General features: G+C 48.9%; 1 protein-coding gene across 1 annotated transcript; it reads left to right on the top strand.

The window, feature by feature from the left end:
* Nucleotides 1-1,284: 1,284 nt before the first annotated feature.
* Nucleotides 1,285-20,538, top strand: wnt9b (wingless-type MMTV integration site family, member 9B). The gene is made up of 4 exons (XM_039739859.1): nt 1,285-1,397; nt 6,529-6,788; nt 9,232-9,497; nt 17,657-20,538. Exons 1-4 carry the CDS (start codon nt 1,312-1,314, stop codon nt 18,113-18,115), a joined length of 1,071 nt encoding a protein of 356 aa, XP_039595793.1. The 5' UTR covers nt 1,285-1,311; the 3' UTR covers nt 18,116-20,538.
* The last annotated feature ends 1,432 nt before the right edge of the window (nt 20,539-21,970 follow it).

Genomic DNA, 21,970 nt, shown 5'->3' on the forward strand with positions numbered 1-21,970 from the left:
GGTTCTTCCTGCGTGGGTTTCCTCCCAAAGACATTGGTGATTCTAAATTGTCCCTAGTGTGTGCTTGGTGTGTGTGTGTGTGTGTGTGCCCTGCGGTGGGCTGGCGCCCTGCCCGGGGTTTGTTCCTGTGTTAGCTGGGATTGGCTCCAGCAGACCCCTGTAACCCTGTGTTAGGATATAGCGGGTTGGATAATGACTGACTAACAGTTTACTTTATAGTAAGTTGTATATTTGTCATGTTACTTGATGGAATAAAGATTATTTAAAAAATGTAAAACATGTATGATGTAGCGCTTTTCAATTCGCTCTGATTCTGCTCGGGATGGCCCCGGCTGCCCGCTTCCATTGCCCACAATGTATCGATGACCTCCACTTGCGGGCGGTGTACTTTAATGTTTTTTTTTATCATTATTTATTATTGTGTATTTATTTTTTTTTTTTTTTGCACGGTCAGGGGCTGCAGCTTACACTCCTAAGGAGAGCCGATCGTGAGAACGAGTTCCACCCGTCGTGCTCCGTTTTCCCGTTGCATTTCTCGTCATTCTGTCTAAAGCTGGATATTAGTTCGCGCGTGTGGAAAGAACTGGTCGGTGGTCTCAGTCCTAGACCTGAGGTATAAGCGAATCTCTGCAGGACTTCGAGTGCAATGTGGGCTGCGCAGTACATAAAATAAAAGCTGACAGAAGTTAAGCGAATCGACTAAACAGACTCGAACGCAGCTGACGGGCAGAGACCCTCGTTTTTTTGCTACATCGCGCTGCGTGAGATGAGCGAGTCGCTTCATTTGCCGCCTTAGTTGTACTCGAGTGTTCTTATTCTAAACTTCCAGGCGACAGGTGCTGTTATAAAGCGCCATGAACTCTTCCTGGTTTTACTTGTCAGACACAGCGACCTCTCAAGGTCCGAGCTGGAACAAACTCCCACCTGTCGGCCGTCCCTTCCAGTCCATGAAGCGCACCTGTCGTGTCTTTCCAAGAAACACGCAAACGCCAAACCCCCCCCCACGAAAAAAATAAATAAACACAACAAGAGCCTTTGTGCCACCGACGCCGGCGCAGCTTCTGTCGCCAAACACTTGGGGAAACCGTGGAGATCGCCGCTCGTGATTGGAAGAGGCCAACGGGTGCTTTCTCTCCGTCCCCGTGCAGGTACATTTACCTGTCGCCTGACCGCCCGCCTCCCGGGGGCGGGGCTTAGACACGCCCGCCAATCAGAGCGCGAACTCGGAGTCGACCCCTTTAAGAGCGCGCCACTGCGGACCGCGGGGATATCCTGTGACAGCGAGATGAGGTGCGGATCTCCGCCGCCACCATGCGCCCCGGGCTCCCCAGGACCGCCTGCCTGCTGCGCTGCGCTGCCCTCCTCGGACTGGTGCTGCACGCCTCCGCGTTCTTCGGGTCAGCCTCACTGCAGATTTTCTGTCTGTCTATCTGTGCCTTTCTGGTGCTTCAGCTGTCTCGAATGAAAGGAGAGCCCCCCGGGTAGGGCAGGGTCTTTTGCGTGGTTCAGATGTAGGGGTCACTTCAGCTATTAGCTGAGCAGCAGACGAGCGACAAGAAGACGGAGTGGTCTCCTCTGCTTTGTCCAGTTTCTTAGGTTCTGTTAGAATCTGAGGGAGGCTCTTCATGACCACTCGACCGGCCTCGCTTTGTAGAAAAAAAAAAAGAAGTTCGGATTTCAAAACGATGAAGTGAAATCACCTGTGGAGGGCTTGAGGTAACACCGTAGGGTACAGTCTGTTATATAGCGGCTTACAGACTGGCAAGAACGGCAGCCGGGATGAAAACTGGCAGGGTGATGTCCTGCCGGGGTGGTGGGCACTAAAGAAATGGTCATCGATGGCCCCGACCACGACCGCTTCATTTCTGCCAAAACTGACTGGCGTTTAAAATATATATTAATGGGACACTCCTCGTCTACTGTTGGGAATAAATAATAAATAAAGTAATCGATTTATTAATATCACATTTGCTAAAGCGCAAATCGTCCCGAAATGCCGTTTAAACGTTTTAATATTTTATTATCTTCAGGGTCTTCGTGTCGCCTGCTGCTGGCTGACAGTCGTCACCTCCACGACCCTGAGCTCGCCTGGTCGTCACGCAGAACAAGGAAAGGACGTGTGTATAGCGCCTTTCACCCCAAGGATTTAATGGTGTTGGCGAAGTCGTTTACAGACGGTAAGAACTATATAGCGCCTTTCATATGGGTTACTAGCGGACCGGCGCAGCACTCCATTTTAATATCTCACAGAGGTTTGTTTAAGGTGATCGAGTCCCAACTCTCCGGTTTATTGCCGTGCTCGTCCTCTGGATTGGGCTGACCGTCTCAATTCTGCCGGTGGTGACTCGTGTGTCATTGGTGCGTTTCGGCTCGAAAGAAAAAAGGAAAGGAATCGCCAGAAGTGCTCGATGTCAGCGGTCATTTGTAGCATTTAGAATTTCTATTTCTATGCGCTTCTTATCATTCATTAACATGAAGAGAAGTCGCGCTGATTAAGTTTCAGGTGGCCTTCTGGAGGTGGTCGGCCCTTTCCGAGGGGCTCCTCACGTTGTGTTCTCCGCCCGGTTTAACAGCGGAACCAGTTATTGTGGCTGCGCTCAGCGTGTGTCACCAGCGGACACCGCGTGCCTCGTCCTCATCAGTGCCCTCCGAAAATGCCAGTCCACGCGGGCCGCGCGCAACCCTCCATGCCGTACGCGTTCACTCGAAGCCGGACCGCTGCAGCTCCTCATATTACCTGGGGCTGACGGGACGGGGGTCTGCCATCGAGATCGGTACTTGTCTTGAGGGGTATCTCGCGACTCCGGTATACAGGGAAAAAAAAATGAAGACCAGAGGAAAATCGCGAGAAAGACACGAAATGAAGCACCAATCAATCGATCACTCTATCTATTATATAGTGCCTTTCACTGTCTTTCTATTTTATATAGTGCTTATAGTTCCTTTAATATTTATCTATTATCTAGTGTCATTCATATTTATCTGTTTGTTTTATAGCGCCGTTCGCATCCATGTATGCATTTAGCTTTATGTAGTGCCTTTAATCCTTCTGTTTTTATAGTACCTTATATCTATCTGTTATATAGTGCATCTTATATTAATCTGTAGATCTATTATATACTGCCTTTTATATCTGTAGTGCTGATCTATACTGCACATTTTATATCTATTTTATAGCGCCTTTTATGCTTATCTGTTTTGTATAGTACCTTATCTATTATATACTGCCTTTTACATCTATTTGTGTATTAATTGTATACAGCACCTTATCTATTATATAGTGCCTTTTATGTCTATTTTTCATAGTACCTTGTTTATCTGTCTATTTATATAGTGCCTTTTATGTCCGTCCAAGTATCTAATCCTCGTTCCAGATGACAATGAAATCCTATTGTTTTTTTTTTTTTAATGTTATGCTGCTGTTGTTGTTGTTTTTAAAGAGAATTTTCATTTGTGAGCGCCAATTGTGACATACTGTAGTGTAGTCCTTGCATTAAAGCGATGCCGAAACAAACTTAGCAGCTCCTCCACACGCTAAGCCTGCCGCCATTGATGTGCCCTTAAATGATTTTAATAAATTAAAGTACCTCGCGTTTTTCACAATATTCAGGGGCTTCGTCACAAATGTCACTCACTTCCGAGCCGTCGAGGCAAACAAGGCGGACCGAATCGCGATTTACGTGAAAGAAAAGCAATTGAAATAAACTCAAATCTCACGATTACCTCAGATGAGCTGCGGGACTGTCGGTTTAGTGAAAAGCTTTGCTAATCCGTGACTGCGGCGCGGCCATCAATGTCGGATTAACGAGCGGCAAAACTAAATAAGAAATAAAATCAGAAGGAGCACAAGAGAAAGGCAAACAAATACAATAAACATTAAACAGGCGTTATTAGCGTAAATAAATAAATAAACAAAAATACACCCATTAATAAAGCGCTGTTTTATTGGCTCGGTTTACACGCCCGGCTCTCGATCATATTAAGCGCCTTTGAAGATTTCATAACTTTATTCCATTTACAGTTCGTTCGTTTCGTTGCGGGTCTTCAGTAAGCCCACCTGAAGCGTTTCTACCGCTCTTTCCACATTTACACTTTTTAACAGCACAACACCTCATTTAACACGGTGTTTCAACTTCGAGTTTAAACTTTAATTAATTTCAAGTCGCCTCCATATTGGACTTTGTTAGTCAAGTCCCGCTTTCCAAAGCAACGGAGGACAACCTCGTAGAGCCCACCGAGCACACGTAGACCTGGGAAAAGATGAACGGCAAGGCAAGAAAAAAACACAGCGGCGGAGAAAAGAGAACCTAAAGGGGAGACCGCAGACCCCAAAAAGAGCGACAGCACACCGACTGGGGGACCGCGCGGGCCAGTGAGAAACGAAACTCGAAGTGACAAAAAGGGTCCCTGCGGCGACTTTCTAGTGGAATCCGACCGGCGAATTTGTGTGCGTTTTTTTTTTTTTTTGTTTTTTTGCACAATCCCAAAATTTGAAATGACAGCCATTGATGTCGGGGAAGAAGACCGCAGAGAAGGCGCCAACGATTAGATGTGGGCCTGCGAGGCGACCCTCTGAACGGCTGTCAATAAAAACATGTAAAAACATAAATATTAATATAAATAATTAAACAGACAATTGATATAGAGTTCCTATATATGTTCCTAAAGTGGAAAGTCACATAAGACATAAAATGACTTAAAAGGGCAAGAAAGAAACAAGAAAGGCATACGGGGGGCAAAAACTTCCGCTCGAAGCGTAGATGCGCTTGTTACTTTCAGATTTGTATTGTATGTATTACTATTATTAATATAACTTGTAATTACCGTTGTCATAGCAAGAACATAAATAATTACAACAATCCAAGTACTAACAGCTGCTATTGTTAATAATAATAATAATTGATCAACTCAACTTTAACTTTATTATTATTATTAAGTCCCAGACAGCCGCGTCTTCCAAGTCTGCGCGTTGATTTTCCCGGCCCTGCGGTCTCCACTCGTCTTGCTTCATCTGTAGATGTTAATTTTATTTCATTTTATGTTTACTTCCATCTCTCCTTCTTTCTCCGTTTACAAACCCACTTATTTAGTTTTCTAATTAAATTCTCTTTTTCTTTACCCCGTTCCCTCTTTTTCGGCCTCCAGTCTCTTAATCCGAAAATCGCGGCGCCCCCTGTTCTTTAAATAAAGCCGTTTATTCATACCACATATATCTAGGATATGATGATGATGCCACATGGCCAAGATGCGTGTAAATGTGTGCCCTACGGTGGACTGGCGCACTCCGTCCAGGGATGGCTGGCACCTCGTGCCCAGTGGATTGCTCAGTCTGTATCTCGCATTATTTTCTTCCTAATTGGGTGGTCCAGATGGTCCCCGTGTATGTGAACTTGCCGTGCCAGGTGGGTAAGGCCTAACTGGCATACGCCATCTCCGTTGCTTTCTGTCGTCCTTTCCTTCAATGTCCTTGTCCTCGATTTCATGGAGCTGCTGAGGCCATCGTCGTCTTGATCTTTCATTTTCTGTTGTTGTCCCCCCACCACCTGATGATTTGATATTCGGGGGCCGAATCCACTGAAGGCCGTAAGTGGAGGTCCACTGGGTGGCGTGGTGGGCGGTGGACTTTTGACCGGCATGTCTCAAGGTGACCTGACCTGCCACAGCAGGCCCGACGACAGTCTCGAGGGGAAGGGTGGGCTCCGCGCTGAGGGGTCGTCCGAGTCATTTCAATGTGTTGCTGTATAGCGCTCTTCACTGGCACGGGCTCGAGGCACGAAGCTGTTAGCGATCCTGCGGTAACGCACAACTAGAAGTCAGCGTCATTTACAAACACGACAACCGAATACACGGCTGGAATTTATGCTTGATGAGAAAAAATGTCGGATAACAAGCATTCGAATTGGGGTCTGACCAGAAGAAAACTAAAAGTCGGGTTAACGGCATTCTTGGAGAAAACGAACCTCTGGGGTCCACAGTCGTTTATAACAAGACAGACTATGGCCGCCAACCTTGTGGTTCTTCTTCAACGTCATAAGCGCGCGCAGAATGTTCAGTTCATTTATCGCCGCATTCCGAGGCTTCATCTTTAGATAAAGACACAAGACTTTGTGAACAAAACAAGAAATAAACTCCCAGATTACTTTAAAAAGCAATAAAAAAATAAGCGCAACACAAGTTATATAATGCTCGTATATTAGTTTGATAACCGGATTGGTTTGAAGTAATCCACATTAATGTCACTCTAAACCCAAATAATAAAAAAAAAAAACTTTTCCTTGTCCCTCCATTGATTGACCATCCGCAACATCTACAAGGACCCCAGACATCCTCTATGGCCCCGTTCTAGCTGGGGTTCAATGATCTCGATTTCACAGCATCAGGGGGTCAGGGCTGCCTGATCCTGCACTTCCGTGTGTCACTTCATGCCTTCCACACTTTGATCGGGACAGCATCAGCCACCCACACGTAATGGCCCCGGTTCATCTTGGCACCTGCCTACGCAGCTCAATAACTTTTTCCTCTCCGCAGGTTGACCGGCAAGGAGCCCGTGGCGCTGCTGCCCGCTACGCTTCCCCAGCCCGGGGACACTCCGCCCGGGCGGGTCCACCTCAAGCAGTGCGAGCAGCTGAAGCTCACGCGCAAACAGAAGCGGCTGTGCCGGAGGGAACCGGGCCTGGCCGAAACGCTGCGGGACTCGGTGCGCCTCAGCCTGCTGGAGTGTCACTACCAGCTCAGGAGCGAGCGCTGGAACTGCAGTCTGGACGGCCGCCGCAGCCTCCTCAAGAGAGGTGAGCACCGTGTCTGGGGGGACAGGCTGGGGCGTCCTCGGCATGTCGAGCCGACCTGGGGGTCTGTGAGAGAGAGAGCGTGTGTGCCCTCTGTCTGGTATGTTCGGGCCCTGCACCCGCTGGAGTGCCGCTGGGCTTACACGTCACCGGGGTCTTCACTCAGGAGGTCCGTCTGTGAAGTTTTTATTTTGTGTATGTGGAGATGTTTTAAAGGAAATGGACGGATAACTTCAGTTTAAGAGCCTCAGTGGAAAATCATTTGTGAGGTTTAGATAGATAGGAGGTGAAAGGCACTATATATTAGATAATGGCACCATGGACAGACACGAAAGACACCATAAACATCACACAGGTAGATTAGAAAGAGATGATATAATATAGAATGTGAAAGGCACTATATTATAGCCAGACAAAAAAGGCCTGGAATAATGACAGACAGATAGATAGAAAAATGAAAGGCATTAGGAGAGACACCAGTCTACTGTCTTGGAGCGATAGAAAAAGGCAGGATATAATACACTGACCGACATGAAAGGCACTATATTATATGTGGACAGAAAAAAGAAATGCTATAATGTAAAATACATAGAAAAGTGAAAGGCACTGTGTTTTATATTGATAAAAAAGGCATAACAAAATTCACAGTCAGACATGACAGGCATCATATAAGAAACGATAAATATCAGACAGGCAGACAGAATGTGAAACGTACTGCTAAACAGAAAAAGGCCCAATGACAGACCGTGAAAGGCACTAAATGACTCGGGCACCGCCACGAGTGGCAGCTTTTCCAGCAGCTCCGTGTACGACTTTGTTTTTCTACCTTTTTCTCTATTTTAATGATCACTCCTATCACTTTCTTTTATGTGGATTTGTTCCCTGGACACTTTTTCTTACTTTTTTTACTACTTGTGAATAAAGTATCTGTCTGTCTATCTATATGATAGATACATTGCTAGAAAGTGAAAGACACTATATCCTGGATGGACAGAAAAGGGCACGATATCAAGATAGAAAGTGAAAGGCACAAAATTATAGACAGAAAGAGATAAAAGGGTGGGATATAACAGACATGAAAGGCATAGGCAGATTGGAAAGGCGCTATATAATATACAGATAGAACGTGAAAGGCACTATATGCTAGCTAGATGGAAAAATGTATAACTAGATAGATAGATAGATAGATGCTACCTAACAGGCAGATGTGAAAGGAACAATATAACAGGTAGAAAGGGCAGTACGTTAGACACGCTATTTCAGATTATAGATATAAAGGCACTATATATAAGGGATAGTAACTGGTTTGTCTCAAGTGAGAATTTAGCGCTATAAAATGAAAGAAAAGGGGCTACATCGTGTACACGTTAATGAATATAGGGCCTTGACCCCCCCACCAGGTGGTAATGTGTCGGAGCGCTGAAGAATACGCAGAGCCCTTATAATCGGTTTGGGGTTCTTTACTGCTAAACGTCGCCTTGCATGACGCCATATAAGCCTTATAGTTAATTTATTTTTGTATTCGTTAGTGAGGATTGTCAATTCGCGCCCCCATGACTCGCATAGTCAGCCCCCCCGGCTCTGGTGGGCTAGCCGGCCAGCGCCCTCCGGCGGGTATTTTTAGCTGGGAAAGCCGTCCCGTTCCCAGAGGAAAAGGGCGTTGCAGCGGCCGCTGCTTATCTGGGCGCGATGCTCGCTAGTCAAAATAGCAATTAATGTCATCCAAAAGCTCCCAGCTGGAGCGGCCGGCGCTCACGAAGCCGCGGAGATAAGTGCGGGGCTGCGGATTTCCACGCGCTTCTTTCCCCTGTGAATTTAATTCTCTTCGGCGGCGGGGGGCGAGGATGCGCCTCAAGGCGACCTCGAATTGAAGTCGGCGCGTGACGTCACCGCCGTCCCTTCGCCTTGTCCACTGCACCTTCGGGCGCCCCCTGCTGTTCACAGAGCGGGAGGCAGCTTGTGTCATGGATGCACTGCACTCGTCCAAGGCTCGTCACTTCAGTTTCGAAATTGGGCAGCGAGGCATCCCCGGGTTCTGCTCCCAAAAAGGGGCACCTCATTGGTCAGTCCAGGACCGGTCCTGCTCAATAAAAAGCAGCTTCAGACACCTATGACCTGCACTCAGCCTGCATTTTTTTATAGCGCCTTTCCTCGTACATACTTAACATTACAGGGCGTTGAGGTGTGGCCCACACTAACCTGCACATGGTGGGCACAAACACAAGCAGAGGGGCATCTCTCACTCACAATCCCAAACCGTGCACAGCCTCAACTACAGGCTCTTTGAAGTGCATCAGCAGGTTGTGACATCCTAAACCTTGTTGGGCGGCCCTGGCGTGGTCACTAGTTTTTAAAACTGAGCTGAGCTGTGCCACAGTGCTGCCCTGGAACTGATAGAGATGAGAATTGGGGGCACATCACTGACTCGGATGGCTTTTTTTTTCAGGGTTCAAGGAGACGGCCTTCCTGTTTGCGATGTCCTCGGCTGCTCTCACCCACTCGCTGGCCAAGGCCTGCAGCTCTGGGCGCATGGAGAGGTGCACGTGTGACGACTCGTCAGACCTGGAGCACCGGGAGGCCTGGCAGTGGGGCGTCTGCGGGGACAACCTCAAGTACAGCACCAAGTTCCTTAAGAACTTCCTGGGCCAGAGGAAGATCAGCAAAGACCTGCGGGCACGAGCAGACATGCACAACACTGAGGCGGGCATCCGGGTAAGTGAGCCCCAAGGGCTACGAGGGGCAGGGGAGATGGGTTAGATGGGCCCGCAAAGCTAAATTTCTCTGCTGGATGAGACAGGAGGGGGGCACTAGAAGCAGCTGGATGAGCGAGGCCCACTCCTGTCCTTGAGCACTTGGCCGAGCCGCTTCCAACTGGCTTCACTTAGGGGCGGGGCTAAATGGGGTAATCATTGTGTGGGCGGAGAAGAGGCCGGTCACTCAAGGACTTCCTCCACCCAAGCGGACACCTGCTCTCTGTGCCCCTGGGTAGCCATAACAGTTCAGCGCGACCTCCATTGTCTCGATTTGTAGAAGGCCAAGCTCAGACAGCTCCACATTTGCTGATCTGCTGTGCCCACTCACTGGGAGTTACTGATGGGTTTAGCAATGAAATTAATATGGAGACCTCAGCCAGTTCAGTTTGAGTTGCAGCTTCCAGCATTGTACTACCCACCCCATGGTAAAGTGGCCCCCTTACTGCCCATTTAGAGGGGTCTTGATTTCTCCTCCGTCTTCTTCAAGTCAGCCATCCCTCTGAAACTCATGTGAAACAGCACCTGCTGGTGGTGTCCCTAAGAATTACACCAGAGATTTAAAGTGCCCGTTCCCACCAGGCAAAACACCCTCACTTGGCCTGCAGCACACCATAAGCAGACTGACTCACTGACAAACTACCACAAGGGGCAGTGCTGAGCGATGGCCACGTTGAAGGGGACAGCATGGTGACAGGTGGCATGCTGTGGGAGGAGTAGCTCCTTTATGGGCAAACAGCCACCACTGCATGTCCTGACATCTACCGCAATAAATGAACGTACAATGTGAAACCCACCGTCTGGGGTCAATGCCCATCCTGGCAGCACTGGGGGCATGGCAGGAACCAAGCCTGGGTGGAGTACCAGTCCACTGTAGGGCACCGTCACTTCTTATCAGTCTACTGACGACACAGTCTGTTCTTCTTTATAGCGCCTTTTACAACGAGTCACACTTAAAAAATAAAAAAAAAAAGCCATGCGGACCCCGTGGGTGGGGAAAACCTGAAATGAAGAAACGGCAGCCGCTTGGGGTTCAAGTTACTCGGGCAGTTCGCTATTTTGGTTACCATAGCGATTCCTGAGCGGCCCTCTTTGCACATTTTAGGCACTAATTTTGAGAATCGCCATGGCGGCACCCGAATTGCGGACTCGCAGCTATCATTACAGGCAGACGTTGGGGACGGGCGTCGAGACTGGGGGGCCATCAGACGTTGTCCTCTTTCAGTTCTCCCCGCTGACCTAAGAGTTACGTTTGTTGTGGTAGTGGATGGTCTAGGACCTGTGTGAGGGAGGACCCCCGTGTAGCAGGAGGGTCTTCTTTAGCCCTCTGGTGATGGAGATCTTGTTAGTCCCCCACACACCACCACCACGTGCAGGCTTTGTACGGATGACATTGTGTTGTGTGACACCAGAAAGGAGGACACAGAGAGGAAGTCAGAAGGATGGCGAGTGGCTTTGGCAGATAAGAGGACCGAAGACAAATAGGAAGAAGACGATGTAAAGTGCGAGGAGCAGCGGAGCCGCTGAACGCGTGCACAAGTCTAAATACCGAGGGTCCGCGGTAGCTCAAGATGGAGAACTGCTGGCAGAGATAAACCACAGATGGATCAACTGGGAGAGGGCACTGAAGTATCAAGGGGGAGTTAAAGATGAGGACTTTCAGACCCGGAATGGTGCATGGAGTCGAGACTCAGGTTGTAATACGAGTGCATGAGAAGGCGGTGGATGAGGCAGAGATGAGGATGTTGAGAGGGAGATGTGGGTCACCGAAAAAAGACCAGGAGAAATGAGACAATCGGGGGTACAGCAAATGTGGCAGACACCGCTGAGAGAGTTCAGGGGACGTGGGCTGAGGACAGACAAGGAATAGGTGGGCAAAAGAGGGGTGGGAAAGGAAGAAGTCAGAGGTGAATGAACAGAGCAAAGGAAGACTTGAAGGAAAAGGGTCTGAGGGAGAGGAGGCGCGTGCTGTCAAACACGCGGACCCCACAAAGAAACGGGGAAAAAAAGATGAAGAAGTACAGCTGGCTCCGAATCCGAGAGTGTGTGTGCGACTGTGAAGGTGTCCCAGGGTTGCTTCCTGCTTAGGACTCGATGCCCCCTGAAATCCCGAACCAGACCGTGCAAACCCGATGATAATGGAAAAGACCCTCGACACCCAAGGAAGCTCCCAGCCCACTTCAGGTGACATTTGTGCCCATCTAGACCACTTGAGTGGCAGGGTTGCACAAGGCGATGCCCGACATTCCCGTCCCTGGTCTCTCCTAAGCCCCGCAGCTGAGAACGGCGCGCCGCGCACAACTTCTCCCGGAAATGTCAACGGGATTCTCCCGAGTGCCGCGCCAGGTGTGTGCAGACAAGACAAAGCTTGCTGCATAATGCGGAGGAAATTAAAGGGCTGCCTCAGAGCTGTGGGCAATGTTTTTCTAACCTGCTGTTTATTTTTATTTTATACAGATAGATGAATAGACAGATTTCTTAGCTATTATAACATTCCCCCTGTCTACATAAATTTGCAGAGGTCAAAGAGTTTTTGCCCTCTGGGCAGCGTCTTCCCATAATGCAGCAGCGGAGCTAAGCGTCCTCCTAAATGAGCTTATAAGAGCGTCAGCTGTGCCCGTGGAGCCCACTTGTGCCCATGTGGCAAAGGAGAGTCGAAGCTTCAAAAAAAGTTAGGTCCAGTCACAATGAAAAAAAACGTCACTTAAGGACCCCATGACACGGAGAAAAAAGTTACAGTAGAGTGGCTCCCGTCTGCCAGCGGCGTGCTGTAGAGTCCCATAAAACCTGTGCAGCCACCTTGGGATGTCACGGTCGTTGGCATTGAACCCATCAAATGACGCCATAGCGGATGAAGCAACTTCCGAGAGAGCCAAGTTGTGGAAGCCACCGTCATGTGACATCAGTCGCCACCAAGGGGACTGCGTATGGTGATGGGCATCTCGAGTCACTTGACTGAATCAAATCTTTCAAGCTGCCCAATGAAACTGATTCAGTTACTACAAGTGATTTTGTTTGTGTGTTTTCAGGTGCTGAATTCAAAAATGAAAATAATTTAATGAGTCGATTCATCCGTAATAAAAGCAAAACCTTCCAGGGTTGGCCACCCTTGAACGAATCGCAACATGTTACTTATCTTTATTACATTATTATATTATATCATAGCAGTAACGGCGGACTCCTAGAACGAGAACGTGCAGCGAGTCCACTTGACTTGTAGCTTTCCTCCTCTTTCTTTCTCTGTACGTTTATCATTCGTTTGCTCGGAGGTCGATGTGCCTGCTGCGTCCGGAGCAGCTCTTCTTTCCTCCACCCTAGCGGCCCGCGTCTTCTCTGCTTTTGTCGCCATCTTTTCGCATTAAAACTGATGGTGTTTGTGTTGCAATTGCTTGGTACATTTTCCCTAATTTATTACTTAAGCTGGCACTTAAGTGTCTTCAATCTGCCTCAAGAATGATTTAAGATCTGAAGAGGTAGGGCAAGTGACGGCGAAGGTGGTAGGGATGAGAATGGCATCTGTATGCATGTGCCACACGGCTGCCCTCTACAATAAAATAAAATAAAAAAAGGAATAACCTGGGAGGTCAATCATCTCCCTGAAAGCGGACAGTAGACGTCACGTAGCATATGTGGACCAAATTTCAGGTCAAACGGTTTGTGAGCGACTGGCGATTTCACATCCTGGACAGACAAACGGACAGCCACGCTAGCGTATGATATAAGAGGACTAAAGATGCTGGCTGTTCATAGAGTATAATATTAAACTTTTAAAACGCACAAAACATGTTACTACAGTGAAGATGAGGAAGTAATGCAGAATGAATGAGAATCCTACATGAAGACGACTTGAGACTCGTTCTTGGGTAATGACTCCATTCTCAAGAAATAGTGAATGATACCCGCTGGCGAATTTAACGAGCCATTAAAAGTGTGCGCTGCACTAAAGTTGAGAGCTAATAATTGTTGGAATAAGATTCAGTTTTGTGTGACTAATGTGTTGAATGTTCAAAGGGAGTTATTTTTAAATTATGTTAAGTAGGTTCAGTTTAAAACAATTCTACTAAACGCATTGCACAAAACACACAATGAGGACACGCCAGCATGCCAGGTGTTGTCACGTTACCCATATTGTACTTGCATGATGAGTTCTCAGGTCTGCAAAAAAGTACGTTATTTAAACAACATCAATTCTATTACAAACACAATAAAAATATAATTTGATTTTTTTCATCATGTCATTTAAGTACAAAACTGAAAAGAAATTTAATTCAAATTGAACAGATTACAGTTTATTCAGTCAGTGATTTTCCAACCTGCTATATCTTAACACAGGGTCACGGGGATCGCCAATCAGCCAGCACAGGGTGCAAGGCAGGGGCGCCAGCCCACCACAGGGCACACACACACACCAGGGACATTTGAGGATCGCCTGTGCACCTGACCTGCATGTCTTTGGGAGGAAACCCACGCAGACACGGGGAGAACATGCAAACTCCACACAGGGAGGACCCGGGAAGTGAACCTGAGTCTCCTTACTGCGAGGCAGCAGCGCTACCCACTGCGCCACCGTGCCGCTCTACAGTTTATTCACTCTGTTCTAAATCAAGTTAATATTTTAGTCAAATCTTTTTAAAGATCTTTGAAAAACAAAACAATCTTCGACCGTCTTGCGTTTCTGGCACTTCGTTTTTTTTTCCCATTCCTTGTCGTCCAGCAATTCTTCACCTGCCACCGCACGGTCACCCCAACTTAACACAACTTAACATTAAAAATATTACCTTAAAACAAATGTTATTAAAACACAATATTGATGTTTCATTAAAACTATAATTGAGAGCAAAAAAAACAGTTTAGTGAGAAAATGTTACATGTTCATTTTTGAACCCAGTTTCCAATGATATATATAAATCACATGAAATCATTGAACCAATTTTTACAGTCCATCCGAAGTAAAGTGAAGTGAACGAGAGTCACGAATCAGACGCGTTAAAAATCTGAAGGAACGCGGCTCACGGCATCACGCATGCGCCAAAGCACTCCCGCGGCGCGCTTTAACGGAGTCGTTCAAAATGAAGGAATCGTTCGTGAGTCGCGCATCAGTAACGTCTGCGTAGTTTACAAGTGTATAATTGTTAGTAGGACATCTAGAAATAGTACGGAATGAGAAGTTTTATTGTAAGTGGCAGAAAAACTAACACGGCGTGTCTGGCAGCACACATGAAGCACGGATTGGAATCCCTACAGCAAATGGCTAATCTGCGCTAGAATTAATACACTGCGCATAAGTAATGGCAACAAACGCGATTATCAAACGACAAGCAGAAATGTAAACGTTTCCACTCTTCGACGGTATTTGCAGTCGTATATATCTGTCATTTCCTCTAAAAAAAGTTAAACAAACCTCACGATTAGGTGACACCGCCTAAACACACACACAGTAACACCCCGCGCTTCTCCATTAAATACACTAAAACATTAAATATTTTAACACTGCACTTCCTCTCTTTTGCCTTTTTTTTTTACAAACAGTGACGGATATAAACGAGTAATAAACACCGATAAACAGACTTCAGAAAACAGAATGACCTCGTTACACAAACTGGAAAATCCCGCGCTTCTCCGTTAACGAAGTATTACGTATTTTAATGTTACAACATTAACTTAGAATCAAAGGTTCGTTAACAAAATGAGTTGGTTTGCTGCCTTCTATTTAAAACACCATATTTTTCTAAAGGTTACCTCTTTGAACGGTGAGGAATCAAAGTTCAGTCCCGTCCCCTTCGTAGACTTCGAGCTCCGCCAAGCGTGGATGTGGCCTGACTGTTTAAACTACGTGACGTCACTTCCATCGCCGTAGTGGCGTTCCCGCCTGACAGTAGCCAGATTCTATTGGAGGAGGAATTTGCCACGCGATGCAATGTAAATGGCAATTGGTCAAAATAAATATTGGGCGTGGCGCCGCCTTCCCTAGGCTTGTCAAACTGCGGCGTCGCGTATAAATGCGCTGCGATGTCCGCTAGCACGATGCTTGATCTTTAAAGTGATCGTTCGCGTCGTTCTTCTGACATTTAAAAGCATTTCCAAAAGCGGCGGGTGCATGAGTGGTGACAATTCTGCTTTGTCGCGGTGTCTGTCACCGGGAGCGACGACTCCAAGTGAAAGTTTGACCATCACTTCGTTATGGAGGCGCTGGTGAGACTCAGCGCGTTACCTTCCGTTCATGACTGCTCATCGGACTACGGCAGCAGTAAGTGCCTTGTGCCTGAGCTCATATTGAAAGACACAATAAAAATGGCCGCTCACAATACTCTGGCAATGCAAGTGGCCTGTGGCTCCCTTTCTGCCTCCTCATAAAAGGCAACTTTTTGATCCTCAGCAGCCCATCCTAAGGTGGGTGTGCAGGGCTGTGATTGGTGCACCACCCATTCAAGATACCAAGATGGCATTCTGTCCACCCTCTTGGCTTATGCTGAACTGGAGCAAAGGTCTTCATCTGGACTGACCTGAGGTGTGAGCCTGTGGTGTCACATCATGTGACCATAGGGTACCAGAATGACAAGCATATAGAAGGCCACCACAGTCCATTTGGTTGTCCACAGCACCTCCACTGCTGCACCAGTCTGATGGTCAGTCGCGCACTCCTCTCTATCCTCACCCTGATGGATTCAAACTTCTCCTCTCTGAAATCACCAGCACACCACTCTTTCCAGTAGAGGACCACTGCCTCCAGTTTGGAGATGCTCATTGTCTTCTTAACTGTCAAATAAGACCAAAAAGGGGATTGATATCCTGACTATGAAGATGACAGACACGCCACACTGCATAACAACAAACATGTCGTTGATTTAGATGACCCACACCACCTCTGAGGACGCGTTCGCCTGGTTTAGGTGTTTCTGAAGCTCCTTCTGCCTCTCAGCAACATCCACAAGTCAGGTTAACATCAGTCCACCCATTCTAAGAAGGGCCTGACTGATGGTGGGATGTTGAATAATTCATCTGAACCCCCCCCCCACCCCCAAAGGTCGCCATCGACGGTCTTCAATTTTGTCCACCCCCACGGCTGCCACCCTCTCAGCTGTGGCTCCTTCCAATGGTCAAGTCCACTTAGGTCTCACACAGAGTTCACCCAAACCAAAGTGCCCACTTGACACATTCCCATGTCTGGGTCAAAGAGTGCCCTGTACGTTTGGCCCAAGTCACCATCAGGTGGTGGACAGATGATCTCTCTGTACGTGTGGCCTCATGTCAGATGACCTTTGACCTGAGGTGTTGTGGTACATTCTTGAGTGACCAGGTGTTTGGACAGGCCATCATTATGGACAATCTGTGACTCAACTGCCAGTCCAGTAGTTTGATTCAGATCAGACCAGCCTTTATTCTCAATCCCACCTAACCAGACATGCCCTAGTCAGCTGGTGGGCCGTTGTCCAAACACTTGGAATGACATTTGACTCACCAAACACACAACAGCTAAACCCAAAGTAACATTCAAGTGACCCCCCAGTTCAAAAGGGGCAAACTCCAGGTGGAGAGTTTGAAAATCTTCAGGTCCAGTTGGTGGGGGACCACCACCTATTAAGACCACAAAGCTTAAGCTGAGTACAGTGGTCACTTCCAACAGTATCTGGAATGTCTTATTGAGCCCCCCTGCTTGATCATGGCTACCACCATCACTGACGTGACACTTCACATCCAAAGGTCATGGTTGTCTTGCACATTGTGGGCTTGTATATCTGACCAGACTGCAGGAACTCCTGTTGTTGGACAGCAAGCACTGCCCCGTGCATGACTCCAAGGTGTACCCCAACAGTTTGAGGTCACCCACCCTAGTGACCCCAGGGCAGAGCTCTAAGGACCACTAGCACACCCTGCCTGTCATAAATGGCCATTATATGTGGAACAGGCCCCGCCCTCTAATCCTTTACTCTAAAGACACACCCCCTCGATCCAGGACCCTTTCACATCCCTAGATGGCTTCACCCACTGCAGCCTGAGAAGGAGGTGCTTCTCCAACAGGCCCCCAGAATGTGGCCATATTAGCCGGGTTGTGTTTCTTGTCAACTTTGCCTCAGGTTGTGGAGCCCATTGTCACTGTCACTTACTTTTGTGTTTCTGCAGGCTGTCAAGAGTGGCCTGAAGACCACCTGCAAGTGCCATGGAGTGTCGGGGTCCTGCACAGTCCGAACCTGTTGGAAGCAACTATCTCCATTTCATGAGACGGGCAGGATGCTCAAATTCAAGTACGAGTCGGCGGTGAAGGTTGTCAGCGTCACCAACTCGGCCACCGGGGAGGCGGAGCTTGTGGGGCCACGGCGCTCCGGCCAGCTGCCCCGTCCCACAGACCTTGTCTACCTGGAGGACTCTCCCAGTTTCTGCCGACCATCTCGGTATTCCCCCGGCACAGGTGGGCGGGTGTGTGCAAAGGAGACCACTTGTGACAGCCTGTGCTGCGGGCGGGGGTACAACACGGCACTCCGGACCACCGCCTTCTCATGCCACTGCCAGGTGCAGTGGTGCTGCCATGTGGAGTGCCAGACCTGCATCCAGGAAGAAGAAGTGTACACCTGCAAGCACTGAGCGCCAAGGCGGGTGCGGAACGTGAGCCAGGAGACGTGGGGATCAGCGCCAGGAGCCCAGCTGGCCGGAAATGGAGGGTGTGACGCCACGAGGGAGCTGGCCAGACGCGCACACACACACCCACCCACCGCGGCTCCTATCGCTTTCTCAGGCTGATAACGTTTTGTTTTCCCATCTGTGGAAACTCACCACCCCGTCCAGAGCGCCGGACCTCGTCCGCCAGGCAGTGCAGGACAGGGGAGAGTGTGGCACGCTGGCCGTCGTGGAAAATGAGCAGGACAGACCCTGCTTTCCAAACTTTGGGCTTTGCTGGACGCACTTGCAGACCCCCCATTTTATCTGACTGCTTAAGCGGAAATGACTGGCAGCCGATTGTGTCCAAGCACACGACCAGGACGTGCACACAGTCCATCCGTCCCCTACTTGTACAGGTGGGCACACTGGATTGGATGCCCCTACGCCCCTCTGCTCCTCACCCGCTCATTCTATTTACTGCTATTGCTCTTTGGTCCAGTCGTGATTGTTTTTGGGAGGTTTATTCTGGGGTGCCCATGTCCAGAGAGAAGGTCAGCTGTCCACCTCCATATGTCCACAGTAAGGTGTTGCGTGGCCCTTCTAGATATTCTGACAGCACCCCCTGCAGGGACACATAGTGATTGACCAGCCTGTCACCCCCCCATCTTGGGTTGTAAAGTGGTCCACATAGAGACCACTGAAACGAGTGACCCAACCCCAGGACCCCGCCTGACCTTAGCTCAGGGTTCAGAGCCCTGGACTGCACACATGTGAGGGGCGGGGCAAAGACAGAGAAGGTGGGTGTATTGATGGCAGCTTCAAAAAATGGGGTGGCACCTAAGACAGCGATTGGCTGTTTGCCTGTCCATCTAAAAGCAGCACAAGAAAAAACACCAAACAGGGGATGAAATATAAAATTAGAACAAAAAATGAAACAATTCAAGGTGGACTGGAGTCCTCATTTGGGGTCTTCGCTTTCTTCATCTCACTTGATCTTCTGCATTCCCAAACTGGTCCCTGCAGTGCCAGGACTCCTGGTGGGTATGAGGATGTTGGCATCAAGCCTCTCACCCCATTGCATTGGAGGGCAGGAACCTAAACAGATCAGTTGAGACGTGTGTCCCGTCCCCACTGTGCATGTCAGGGTGGGCACACGTCATGGGGCACCATGTGGACTGGCATGGTTGGTAGAGCACTTTTAGACTCAATAAACAAGCACTTAAACCAGGGGGCACATGACCAGAGTGGATGGCACTAAAAGTGGGTACAGCACCAGCGAGAGGGAAAAGTGAAATGAAGCAGGAAAGACAGGTAGGCCCGACCACTGGGGGCGCTAGAGAGTAGACGGGAATAGGCAGGACTGGAGGGTGACCTGAGGAGTGGACAGAAGTGGACATCAGGAAAGAAGAGTGACAGGGACAGGAGAGACGTGGAAACTGGGAGGAAAGAAAGTGGGAGGGCACAAGTGGCACTCAAGGGGTAAAATGTTAAAATTAAAGGAAAGAACAAAACACAAAATAAAATAAAAAGACTAAAAAATGACGAAAAAGAAGAAAAGACAAAAAAGGAAAAAGAAGGGAAAAAAAATCCATCCACGGTGTCGAGTGGATGGAGCCTAACATGACCGTGTTGGTCAAAGCCCACTCTGGAAGGAACAGCAGCCCACCACAGAGCCATTACAAGTGACGATAAAGAGTGGAAATGAGTTGGTGACCAATATGGGAGTTGCAAATGACCAGTGAATGAGTGAGAAGAGTGGACATCACAGCCACTGGGCACAGCTAGGGTGACCCTCTACCCACTTGAGCCCAGTGGTCTCTACTGTCCAGTACAATGTGGCACATCAGGTGTTCAGCCTTGGGGACCGTCAGAAATGGGCCACTGGGAGTCTATGGGGGGCATTGGGGTCATGGAAGGTCATCCAGGGTCTTGATGGTCATTGGGGTCTTTAAGGATCATTGGGGCACTGAGTTTATAGAAGGCCACTTGGGCTCTTGTAGGGTCCTTAGGGTTTTGGAAAGTCATTTCAGATATTTAAAGGTCATTGAGGCTCTTTGAGGCTATGGAAGGTCATTTGTAAGGGTCATTTGGGGTCTTGTAAGGGTCATTTGGGGTCTTTAAGGGCTCATTGCCATCTCAGTGTGCCCTGACTGTTTAATTCACGTCTGTTTGGGGCAATCAGCTCTGATGACCGTTATGTCCACCATGTGATTTGCATTTGAGTGAGGGGAGAACCCGAGACCACCGCGTCCAATCCGATTTGTCTTTTTCTACCTCACCTGCGCCACTTGGCCGACGGATGGCAGCCCCTATTTATGTTGTTATTTAATTGTCGACGACACTGCCTTGTATATAGCGCTTCTTCGCCTCCTTTTCAGTTCTAAACCAATAAACTTGCTGCATTTGTATGGCTTTGTTCTGATTGGCTTATTCTGGCCAGTGGGGCCGGCACTGTGTGGTGAGCAGATGGGGGGCTTTTGGGGTCATCTCTCTTCATTTTTATACAAGCGATGGCAGGTCTGGGGTCCTCTGGTGGGCTGGCCTCCCATTCTGAATGTCACAAAGAAAGGCCCCTTGCCCTCCTCCCTGATGCCAGCCTCTTCTTGTTGCTGCCAGCTCATTCTGTTGGTAAGGTGGTACGGCGGGCAGTCCCTGGCACCACTAAGCCTCTGTTTCCTGGCACTGGGGAATTTAAACAAAAGGGCACCTGTATGGTCTGACAAGGCTGTCCAGTTTGGATTCCAACCCTCACTTCCAACTTATGTAGCTCCTTGCACGAGCCCACCATTGCAGATCTGGTGCACTGCTAATCGAGGACTTCTGACTAATGTAGCGCCTTTCGAACAGATGGCATCTCCCATGAAACATTTCCTTCTTGTTACGCCCTTCACCAGGTGGACAGACGGTCACCCGAGATGTGTGATTGGCACACACGGGGCAGGAGCGATCAGCTGACCCCGCGGCCCATCCGTTTTCTGACTCACTGAGCTGCTTTCCTCCACCGAGGGGCCGCATACTTTCAGCTTGAGTGGGCGCCTAAGCCCTGGAAGGTGCCGCTCCTGCCGGATTCCCGTCCCGTTCCCATGACACTTTAATCTGGGCCAGCGGGCGGCTCTGCTGGGAGGCTGGGCGAGGGCCGCCGACGCTGCCAGCTGAACGAGATTACTGCCATTCTCATCCGTCGGCAGTCACGCGGCCCGGGCAAGGGGATGAAAGGTTAACCGCTTCCTACCCACAGTCGTCGACATCAGAGAGGAGCGGCTACTCCGGGCACCGCTGGGTCAGAGGTCAGGGGGCAGGATTAGTGCACTGGAGCACAGCCGTGTGCTAGAAAGGAAAAATCAAGATGGACTCGGTGGTCCAGGTCTCTTGGCCAGTGTGCACCATGCTGCCCGCTCTTCATCTTCACAAGGCCCAAGATTTTACAGGTCTGTTAAGGGTTATACTGACCTGGGCACAAACCGGGGGGATGGATGGGTGAGTGTGGGGGTGTGGGTGGTCTCCTGCATCTCCTCGAATCTCACACACAACACCACTTACACCACTTTGGGCTCATATTCTGCAGTGGACCCTCACATCATTCATCCTCATGTCGTCCAGTTGAGGGGCACTGGGCACTGGTTAAGATGCCAGTCCGTCTGTGTCCGGGTTCAAGCAGCACATCTTTGTCACGTGAGCCAGAGAAAAACCACCAAAGGTCTGGGAGAACCCATCTTGGGTGGGACAGTAGTAGGTGGCAGTGCCCACTGGCACACACCCACATGTGGCCAGCATGGTCAACAGTCATCCTGAGGTGGGATGTGGGAGGAAAGCCAGAGACCCCGGTGGATGAGGGTAGAA

The sequence above is a fragment of the Polypterus senegalus genome, chromosome 17, assembly GCF_016835505.1.
Source record: "Polypterus senegalus isolate Bchr_013 chromosome 17, ASM1683550v1, whole genome shotgun sequence".
NCBI classification, from domain to species: Eukaryota; Metazoa; Chordata; class Cladistia; order Polypteriformes; family Polypteridae; genus Polypterus; species Polypterus senegalus.